General features: G+C 32.4%; 1 protein-coding gene across 1 annotated transcript in view; it reads left to right on the plus strand.

Moving 5' to 3' along the window:
- The first annotated feature begins 3,191 nt into the window (after nt 1–3,191).
- LOC112127865 (serine/threonine-protein phosphatase 2B catalytic subunit 3-like) overlaps nt 3,192–12,254 on the plus strand; it is a 177,183-nt gene continuing 168,120 nt past the window's right edge. Inside the window, exon 1 of the mRNA XM_024229346.1 lies at nt 3,192–3,382. Within this exon, the coding sequence (XP_024085114.1) occupies nt 3,334–3,382 (49 nt within the window). The 5' untranslated portion in view covers nt 3,192–3,333. The remainder of the gene's footprint in view (nt 3,383–12,254) is intronic.

A 12,254-nucleotide genomic window follows, 5' to 3' on the forward strand; every position in this document is an offset into this window, starting at 1 on the left:
TGGTAAATAAAAGTATTCATCTATCTTTCATAGTCACTGTGTGGGGGGGCTGAAATTTCGACAGTGCATTCTTATAATGACATGGATAGCCGCTAGGAAAGGATTTTTTGAAATTCTATTCCATTCGTAAGGGGATCCCATGGACAATTCTTTACCATGCATAGACCGAATTGAACTGAAGAAGAGAATAATTTCAGAAACGACACATTATATTAGAAAGCCATACTAGAGCTCTGTATCGCATTAGAAAAGTACATGAAAACAGAGTCCTGCGTGGACGAAGTGGCGGGTAAAAAGCTAGTGTAGATATAGAGAGAGTGAGAGAGAGAGAGAGAAAGAAAGAAAGATAGATAGATAGATAGATAGATAGATAGGTAGATAGGTGGTTAGGTGGTTAGGTGGTTAGGTGGGTAGGTGGGTAGGTAGATGGAGAGGGGGAGGGAGAGGGAGAGAGGGAGAGAGGGAGAGATGAGAGAGTGTGAGAGAGAGAGAAGAAAGACAAGAAAAAGGGAGAACGAGAAGTTAAATAGATATAGATACGAGAGATGAGATGGAGAGAGTGAGGCTATGGATGAGGGTGAGGGTGATGGTGNACAGAGAGAGAGACAGACAGGGGAGAGGACAGAGATATGTTGGTAGAGATGGTTGGATAGTATACATATACAGTTCCGTGACTGATTGACACATAACGCACAGACCAAACCCCCGGATCTAAAGGGATGAAATTTCCACAGTGCATTCCTATAATGGTAGCGGCTAAGAAAGGACTTTTTGAAATTCCATCCCATAGAATTTAAAATTCTGTAGCAATATTGTGTTTCGCATAGTTTTTTGTACTGAATATAACTGAAATTATGAACTCGTACAGGGCAAAATTTAAAACGCTATACATAGTTTATCGTAGTATAACTAAAATTGCGGGCTTGTGTAGGTAAGAATTTAATAGAATTTAAAATTCTGTAACAATATTTGTGATTCGCACAGTTTTTTGTAGTAGTACTACTGAAGTTATGAACTCGTATAGGTCATTGTTTAAAACGCTCTAACAATATTGTACTTATCATAGTTCTATGTAGTGCCTACAACTGAAATTATTGAATTTGAATATGTCTGAATTTAAAACACCATAACAATATCCTGCTTCGCATAGTTTGTCATAGGGTAACTAAAATTATGGGCTGGTATAAATCAGAATTTAATAAACTTTAAAATTCTGTAGTAATATTGTGCTTCGTAAAGGTTATTGTAATACAAATAACTAAAAAATTAACTTCATAGTTAAGTTCATGCGAAACAGCATATTGTTATAGAATTTTAATTCTATTATTTCTTACCTATACTATCCCATAATTTTTGTTATTCTCCGGTAAACTATGCAAAGCACAATATAACGTTTTAAATTTTGACATATACTATTGGGTTGTCCGGAAAATAATGCAGGATTTTAAGTTTTCATTAAAAAAAATCTATATAAAATATTCTGTTTACGTTTACAGGATTACTCATTTGTATGAATGTCAACACTTATTAATCCTCTTCCAAATGATATTGTTTGTTTACCTCTGTAGCATTCCGCTACNAGCGTTTAAATTTTGGCCTAAACGAATTCATAATTTCAATTATATGTAATACAAAAAAACTATGCGAAGCACAATATTCTTAGAAAATTTTAAATTCTGATTTATACCATCCCATAATTTCAAGTGCCCTATGACAAACTATGCGAAGCACAATATTGTTAAAGCGTTTTAAAATTTGACCTATACGAGTTCATAATTTCGGTTGTTCGACCACAAGAACTATGCGAAGCACAATATTGAATAACGTTTTAAAGTTTGACCTATACTAGTTCATAATTTCAGTTATATCAACTATAAAAAACTATGCGAAGCACAATATTGCTACAGAATTTTAAATTCTGATTTATTCCAGCCCATAATTTCAAGTACCCTATGACAAACTGTGCGAAGCACAATATTGAATACCGTTTTAAATTTTGACCTATACTAGTTTATAATTTCAGTTATATCAACTACAAAAAACTATGGGAAGAACAATATTGCTACAGAATTTTAAAGTCTATTAAATTCTGATTTATACTAGCCCATAATTTTAAGTACCCTACGACAAACTGTGCGAAGCACAATATTGTTATTGCGTTTAAATTTTGACCTAAACGAGTTCATAATTTCAATTATATGCAATACAAAAAAACTGTGCGAAGCACAATATTCTTAGAAAATTTTAAATTCTGATTTATACCATCCCATAATTTCAAGTGCCCTATGACAAACTGTGCGAAGCACAATATTGTTAAAGCGTTTTAAAATTTGACCTATACGAGTTCATAATTTCGGTTGTTCGACCACAAGAACTATGCGAAGCACAATATCGCTACAGAATATTAAATTATCTGTTAAATTCTGACCTACACCGGCCCATAATTTTAGTTATCCTACGACCAACTATACTAAGCACGATATTGTTGTTGTGTTTTAAATTCAGACAAGTTCATAATTTCAGTTATACGCACTACAAAAAACTGTGGGAAGCACAATATTGCTATAGGATTTTATATTCTATTCTATATTCTATCAGCCCATACTTTTAGTTACTCCACGATAAACTATGCGAAGCTAATATTGTTATAGCGTTTTAAATTTTGACCTGCACTAATAAATAATTTCAGCGATATGCAGTACAAAAAAGTATGGGAAGAGCAGTATTTCTACCAAATTTTAAATTCTGACCTATACCAGCCCCCCTATACCAATTTTAGTCGACACAGTGCGAAACAAGGTATTGTTATGGTGTTTAAATTCAGACATATACAATTTCATTTATACATACTACAAAGAACTATACGAAGCACAATATTGTTATAGCGTTTTAAATTTTGACCTTTATTAGTTCATGATTTCAGTTATATGCCCTACAAAAAAGCATAGGAAGACGTTATTGACTATTTGTTAGTTAATAATTAATAAGAGAATTGACGAAGAATTATGATTGAATGTGAGTGATTTTTTCACGTATGGATGTTGAAAGTGTGCTTCGCACTGAGCTTCGTTCGCTGCTTCGCATGTGGTGTCGAGGGTCGGCGACGGAGTGAGTATTGATAATATGTTGGCGGGATCGGCGGGGCCGCGGGCCGGGTGAGGTGTCGCTCCCAGCGGAGCTGGTCGGATTCTCAGTCTGCGCGTCCGTCTGCGCAGTCGGCCGAGGACTCCTATGTGGGACATATTGTGTGCCGTGTTTTGTCGAGTCGGGGGTTTGTTCGGAAATCCCATGTTTATTGTGTAAAACCGACCGGGAGGAGATCCGACTTTTGTCATGTCGTCCAACAACCAGAAGCTCTCGACGACCGCTCGCGCCATACAACGTGAGTCAACTCTCTTTCCGGCCATTTATTTAATTTCGGAACGATTTGCCCGGGATTGATTTTCGGGGTCGCCATTGCCTCTGTCCCTCGCCCAATCGATCCCCGGCTCCAGTTTTCCAGCCGGCTCCTCGGAGGGTTTTCCGACCGAAAAAACTGACTGGAAAATCAGGGCAGTTTTTCATCTGGATCGCCCTTTTTTCCCGTCCCTCTCGCCCAGGGTACGTCCGAGCCGGCCTACCTTCGGACTCCCCTAACCTTCAAACTTAACCTACCTTCCTCTTCTGGACCCCTGGAAATTATTAATTACCTAATATTTACACTAAAAAGTCCCCAAAAATAAAGAGAAAAACTCATACTTCAAGAAAAGTACAAATGTTCCGAATAAAGTTTCAACTCGAACGGACAGAAAAACTTCTCTCTGTCACACTATCAACAACCCCTTTCTTATCAAAAAAATGTTGATAAAAGGTTATTTACTAATCCTCCCAATATTACAAAAACAAAAAACTTACAAACTAAACCTATTTACACTATAATAATACTTCACAATTATTATTTTATTATTTTTGCTTACTTTTATTTATAAGAGAAGGTCTAAAGATCGGTGCAGCCCGATCATCATTGATGCCATCGAGGAGGGAATCGAATCTTCTCATTGACCGTTCATTGATTTAAAAATCTGGAAAGTTCCACATACGATATGTTTGATCTGTGATATAGGATAAATTTATATAAGATTATATTTGAAATATTGACTCAGTTTTCTTCCTCGACGCCCACTTAAGAATATTTAAAAAATATTTATTACTAACAATCCCCATACTGTACTCACATATGCAGACTACACTTTCCTTTCCACCCAGTAGTGCTGGAAGCTCCATGACGTTCTCCTGTTTTGGAAGAATATTTCCGTTGAAATTCAGAATAAATTTTCAACCTAAAATATCGGAAAAACTATTCCCCCTGCCGCACTATCAGCACCCCTTATAATAAAAAGTTTATAATGATTTAATAATCCTCCTTCGATTACAAAAACCAAAAATATCGCAAAAGTCAGAAACTACCAAACTAAATCGTCCCACACAATAATAAACCTCACAAAATGTCAAATTTTAAACTCTTCATTAGAGAAGAACTAAGATCGGTTTGGTTCAAAGGTGATCAATCATTAGTTAATGAGTCGGGAACCGAATTTTCTCATTGACCGTTCATCGCTTTAAAAAAAATGGAATGTTTTAAGAAACATACTACTATAAGTAGTACATAATTATTTATGGTATAGGACACATTTTTATAAAATATTTCTAATAACGCCATTTCGTATTTCGTACGCCCACTTAGAATTTTGAAAAAAAACCTATCAATAATGGTATCACGTATCCAGACGATGCCACTTTTCATTCAACGACCCAGACCCAGTAGTGGCCACCAGAAAACCTCCAGGACCTTCTGTCCTGTTTGGAAGGATGGTTTCTGTTAAAATTCAAAATGAATTTTCAACCTAAACGACGGAAAAACTATTCCTCTTGTCGCAGTACCATTAAAAAGTTGATAAAAGGAACTATTCCTCCCACAATTACAAAAAATAAAAGAATAAAAATAATCAACAACTACCAAACGAAATCGTGTTACATACCTTACAATTATTAATTAAATATGTATATGCTTTCTTTTAATATGTATAGAACTAATGCTCATAATTGTCAGATTAGTTTAGGTCAAAGGCCATCATGATAGATGTTCCGAATATATTTTCTCGGAAAAATTTCCTTCTATCGCACCTATCAGCCACCTCCTTATCAAACGAAGTTGACAGAATGTTATGCACCCTCGGGGCAAAACTGGATATGTCAAACTTTGGCAAATTACCATAAGTTTCTTACATCTTCTTTAATCTGTATTCTTTAGATGTGATAGTCTGTGGGTAGTTCATAAAGTCGAGTTGGAAAACTTGTATATGTGTAAACTCGAATCTCTCATATATTTGTCTAAGTGCGACAATTTTTTTAACCTATATGTATTAATATTTATTTCATTGATTAAAAGTGAATTAGTGCATTTATCTGACCGTAAAATATTGTGTTTTTGAATTCAACTTGACTTACACTATTTCACCAACCAAACAAATCGAAGTTATACATAAACTGAATATGTGGTGGTCCGATAATCAGCATAATTTTATGTTAACAACTAGATAAGGTGCGTTATGTGATAAGTAGAAAAAAATCGAAATATGATTACATAAATGTAAAAAAAAATCTTTATAGATTCAACTACATAGAATTTGATGAAATATGAACATTATTTGTATTTTGTAGTATTTGTTTCAAAGGTTCAGAAAATTTTTGAACTTATCCCGTTTTGCCCCTTGGGCATTGTTTTACTTACCCTCCCTCTACTACCAAAAACAAAAACCCTAAAAAAGTCAAAATCTACCAAACTAGCTTTGTTTATAGAATAATAAAACTTAACAAAATATAAAAATTTAAACTTAGAAATATAATATTTAATAATTTATCATGTCTGTTTATTTTAATATGAATACTCTGGATCTCGTTATGGTCTAGATTAAAAAAGAAATTCAATTATTGTCTGCCATGTTTTTCACCTATTAAGGTCGCAGGACAAAATAATTTAAAAATGTCTACAAATTGACATAATTAAATTTTTAATAAACCGTTTTAAATTTATTTTAAGATAGATTCAGTCCCAACGTTTGCCAACGTGGGTATAAGACACTTGATCTTTCGTTGGGACTGAGCCTGTCTTCCAAGAAATTTGAAACTGTTTATTAAAAATCAAATTATTTCAATTTGTAGACATTTTTAAAATTGTTTTGTCCTGATGACGACCTTAATAAATCGAAAACTTAGAAGATAATAATTAAATTTCTTTTTTAATCTAGAACATACCGAGTATTCATGTTATCAAAAATAAATATACATAATTACATTAAAGTATTAAATATTGTATTTTTAAGTTACATTGTTTTGCCATGATGAGACCTTGACTTCTTAAAATTCGACAAAAAAAGATCCTTATAAACATACTAAAATTATCTTTAATCAATTGAAAATATCCTCTCGAGAATTTTCAATTTCTTTGTTATCTTTAATAATTTGGTGTTTCACAAGCACTATGATTATTGTTCGTAGTGGATAAATTCATATTAGATTATATTTGAAATGTTGACCCCGTTTCGTCCCACGACGCCCACTTAAAAGGAATATTTAAAAAAAATTATTACCGTGTGACAGTCAGCACGACTATTTTCAACCTTCTACTCAGTACAAAAATAAAAAGATCAACCATTCAAAATATAATTTATTTCAATACCAATCAATATGTCCCAAAATGAATATTTCAACTTTTTTTTCTTAATTTATTTTCATTTATAACTGTATGTTATATAAACAACAGCATGTTGGATTTTAATTTGTGATTGTGACATTACGAGCGTTGTAGAGAAAGTTATCCATTGACAGCCGCTCTGGATGAAAAATATGATCATAATCTCTTATTATTCTTTTCCGTCGTACATAGGGTAATTGTGTGAAATGGAGTGATCGTATTTGTGTGTTAGTGTGATTTTGTAATTTACTACGAAAACGTCTGAAATATATTTTGATGGATGAAAAAACAGCATATGAAAGATCCCTGTGAAGTGTGTGCGTGCGTACATAAGAATGGACGGAAACTATTAGCCGTAAAATCTTTTTAATCTTGGAATATTGGAATAATTGTCGTATCCATAAAGTTGGTACCAGTGCATACAAATAGGTCAGGTCAGTAGGTAGTAAGTAGTTTTCTTAATCGTGTGTGCGGATTCCTAGTTATTCTTTCTTATGTAAGTCCTAAATAGTTTGTCGGATTAAAACAGTTTCATTGTGTAAGTATATGCCAGACAAATCTCATGTAGTAGTATAAAAATTTTGTAACTATGAAGGGCTAAGCTTTATTTTCCAAAGATCGCTGATTTTTTAATTGTTGGCATGTTGTAACAGGGAAGCTTGGGTAGAAAAGGGATGACTTGTAATATGTCAGTGTGATTTGTGGATATGTCAGAAGTAAAAATGGCATACAACAGCGGGGCTAGTATTGACCCTTGCGGCACATATGCAAGCTCTTATTTCATCCCAGAAGTCTCTTACCTGGTATACTGCAAAAAATCTCTTCTTAAGGTACGATTTGTATAATCAGATAATACTTGGGATAAAAATAGTTGTAATTTGTATACTAGTCTCACATGCCGTACTTTGTGGAAGTATCGATTTGTTTGTTTATCTAAGATAATAAAATCTGGTTTGTATTGAATGAGATTAAGATGATGAAGAATATCCAAAAGGCACTACCAGTAAAGTAGACAAAAAAATTTTGTTGAAAAAAAACCTCCTTAAATAAGAATTTTTGCGGTAAACAAAAAATAGTCATTTTGAGATCATTTTTTCTCTGTGTCCTATTGAGTCACTTAAAAATTCATAACACGTCTGAATTGTGCCCAAATTCAGCGTTATTGACAACCATTGGAATGCAGAGTATGTTTGTGTTATTTCAGGCTATGTTTAGATATTTTGTCATTATAAGTCAGAAATATACGAAGTAAACAAAATCACCTGAAATGTTTTATTTTATATCTCCGGTTCTGATTTATTTTTGCGGATGCCAAGTTTGTGCCATTTCGTGTAGTTTATAAGGTTCTAAGGCCCTGTAAATCCTCAGTGAAGCTATTTCAAATGTATCGTAAGTTTTGTGATTTTCGAGAGAAAAAAAATAAAAACCTACATTTAGGGAACAATAATTTTTGATTTTCCAAAAGAATTTGTAATCTGGGTTTATTGGCGGTGCAAAAAGCACATTAACTTGCTAAAAAGATATTTTACGTTTACCCACACTATGGCTAGTTGCCAAATTTAATTAAATTTGGACGTAGTGACTTAACAGACTTGACAGAAATGAGTTCTAAAACACTGAGATACCCAAAAACAGTTAACACTTCTACCATTGAGAGAAAATATATTGCGTTTTTCTGTCAAAAATTATCCCGCTATATTGTACGATTAAGAATTGCCTTGAAATTATTTCCTAGTCTTTTATCTGTTTTGTATCATCGAATAATATTCATTTCCCTTCTTGATTCCTTTTTATTTTTAGAATTTCTTAAAATATATTTATAGAGGATATCGTTTTCTACCTGTTCTTTATTTATTTGTTTACTTTATTGCCATCTTTAAGTTTTTCTGGAAGTTGTCTTAATGTTGGGCAAACACGTAAATAAATAATCTTCTAAATTTAAAGAACTTAAGTAAATAAATATTCTTGATTTAACGATCCAGACCTGTTTTCGCTTTGCTGTGGGTGGTACCGGTTGAATATTTGCGTAGTTTATGACCTAAATTTGACCGATTTTGCGTGTCGTGTATTATAAATAAAATTGGCCGTGAAACGTCGTATAAAAAATAAAACACATCGATACCACTTACGGCAGTTGTTTTTAACCCTAGCAATAAACAAATAAACATACACAACTATAGTTCCATGTGACTTGCTGTAAGTCTTATCTTGTAGGATTTTTGTTGTAAAAAAAAAAAAGTATTGTGCGCGTAATCTTTCCTTAAAATTGATTTCCCCGGAATAAATCCAACCAACGTCAATAAAAGTAAACCATAAAACAATAAGAAATTTAAGTTAACTAGTTATTCTAATAAAAAAAATATAAGTAAGGTGAATAAGACGGAAAGACTAGTTTAATAACACCATCAGTACTACTAGACCAGATGTAGAAATATTTATTTTATTAGTCTAGATTGTTACAATTTATTGAATAGTTTTGGGAAAATTTGGATTAAAATGGATATTCGGAAGCTCCTGTTAGATCTGATATTTTATTAATTGACGCAAACATTTTAGCCTTTCCTGGTCCACCTAATATCGCTGTTAATTTTTACAAAAAAATTCACTAAAATCTGCGAACTCGTCGAATCCAATGTAAAATATCAAAAGAAATTATAATACTTTTTTTGACAGAACTTCGCGAATTTTTTACGCCATTAATTGTATCGTAGATTTTAGTCAGTGGATATTTTTTAAGCAGATAAAATTGTTTTCTATTTGTACTGCTACAATGTACAATGTTTTCTCTTCATGATTAATTTTCTACGAAAAAAGTCTAGTTCAACTGTGTTCTCAGTAGGGTCCAGAACCATGTTATAATACTTTTTTTTAAACTTACCAAATAAAAAGCCATTGTTTTCCAACCGATAACTGTTAACTATAAATATATTATTTTACATATGCTATATATACATATATATAATATGTATATAATAATATTGGCAAAAAACGAGCCATTTATCTAAATAAAGACTTTCTTTAATGGATTTAATGTTTGCTATGTTGTCACTCCTAATATTCAAAATTCTAGACCATGCTAACTTTGCACTAATCTGTATTATTGTTATTATTTTATCGCATTTCACTCCCCAACACTATTTTCATTATCGCATGACCCTGCATCATTGTTTGCAGTCCTTCAGTCTTTTATCATTTGAACATTGAAATAGTATGTAAGCTGCATTTATAATTAAAATATTATTCAACCGTCCAGTCAACATTTATTTGTAATTAATTTAATCGTTACAAAAGTAAATCCACTAGCCAATAAAACTTACTCAAAACTTTAAATTTTTAGGTGTTTCTAGTTTTACAGTACATACATAAATATTTGTTCAGTTGGCTTTTTGGCCCTGAGGATGTTTTTTTATGTCGGTAAATATTTTTTTTTATTGTTGTTTTCCCCTTCACAAACTAGAAAAAAATGCGTTCTATATATTTCATATCAAACAATAACGACTATATTTGCTTTTGTCAACAAAATTAAAATTAGATAGTATATAATATTAATGAAACATGGAACAAAAATTTGTTCAGTATTAGTCTCGCTGTTTTCAACTCGGGATATGTTTGTAATAATAGAAAGTTTCCAAGTCACTCGTGTTCTGGATGAACAAAACAAGTTTTAGAGAAGGAACAAAATGATTCATGATCCTCTGACTCTTACCTAAATTGGCGGATTGCCCAAAAAACATAGACCAAGAAAACACCGAGTCTAGACCAAATTGTTATTAAATCGTGGATAATTGGAATACTTTTCATTTTTATGAAACTTTCACATTGGGCATACCCGGAATATTTTTTTCACAAACCGACTAATTAATTGGGACCAATATGTCATTTTCCTTAATAATTATAATTAAAATAATTACTTCGATTAATAGGACCAACTAAAACAAAAATATTATGATGCTAAATTTATCATAGTTGATCAGAAGTTATATGAGTTTTATGTTCATTTTCTCTAAATTAAATATAATATTAACATTTCAGTTAATTATTCTTTTTATGTAGTCTTGGTTGAGATGAAAAAGTCAATGTCACGAGCGGGTTTCGAACCCATGATTTTTGTGAAGTGGGTAGAGCTGCGGCGTATTGAGCCGAAGGTTTTAGCCGACTTTTTCATCTCAACCAAGACCTTACATAAAAAGAATAATTAATTGAAATAATATGGTCAATTATACCACTAAACATAAGTGGACTAATATTAACAGTCGTTCAAGCACGGATTGATAATTTTTCTTCAAATGATCTGGGAATTTAATTTTATCTGTTTATATTATATTTAGAGTCAATTATTTGTTATTTTAAGTGGATAGTACTTTGCTTCCAGTTGTTTTTTATGTTTATAAAACAACTGGAAAGACTAACAAATTGAATATAACAAATAATTCACTCTAAATATAATATGAACTATTTTTATCAATATATTTTCACCGGTTAAAATAATTCTTATTGTAACATAAATAGGGTGGTTTAATGTATATTTAATGTTTTCTATTAGATGTTTTTCTTAAGATGGACGTCCCGCGGCATTACGTGTACGACCTCGGAGGATTAGGTTGGCCCTTTTAAACGATATAAATTACCGATTACTGATTTAAGTAAGTTCAAATCTGCACATACACGTATGTACACGTGTGCATGGTTGGGCCTTTCACTTCTCGCAGTTCCCAGGCAATTCTAGCTTCCAATAAATTTACAATAAATCAGCAGCAGTCCTCAATCACCTACCCCGTGCGTTGGAAATCCGGGGTCAGACCTCGGCCTTTCCGTCCAGCCAACGAGGTTGGGCTCGAGGGGCTATCTAGGTCATTTCAGTCTCCAGCGTAATCAGTCTCCCATTAATTAAAAAAAATATATTTAAGAATGAATGAGAGTCGGCATTCATTCTTAAATACATTCTTTTATACATAGTATTCACCCAGGGTGTTGGAGTACTCGATTTCCTACATCATCCTAAAGTTGTAAATGTGTAAAACCTATAATCTAGCCAACCTAATTGAGGGTAGATGATCCAATATTCCGCCATCGGCCCTCTCGCACTACACGTTCACACCAATAAATACATTCACTCTGAACACTCATTAGGAGTCACCCATCCCAATACAATGCTATTTATACAATAAAACAACAATTTTTCCCCTAGAATCGGAATAGAGCATCCAAATATCCAATAATTGAAATAATATATATATTTTTTTAAACGATGTTTTTATAAAATGGTGTATTATTATTTATACATCTTTCTGAAATTGTCTCGTAGGTTGAGGCTAATTGAATTTTTGAATGAATAAACAAATGATTGTTTGGTTTTTAAATTAGGACGTGTTACAACATAATTTAAAGTCGTTATCTTATGTTTATTTGAATGTTTATGGTCATGTTTTTTATATTTTTAAATTTGATGAAACTTCAGTGTCTTACTGATGATTGAGATGAAATTTATCTTACCTCAAGATGACACCAAAGTAGTTTCTGT

Source organism: Cimex lectularius, unplaced genomic scaffold (genome assembly GCF_000648675.2).
Source record: "Cimex lectularius strain Harlan isolate CLEC.00 unplaced genomic scaffold, Clec_2.1 scaffold350, whole genome shotgun sequence".
In the NCBI taxonomy this organism is placed as follows: domain Eukaryota; kingdom Metazoa; phylum Arthropoda; class Insecta; order Hemiptera; family Cimicidae; genus Cimex; species Cimex lectularius.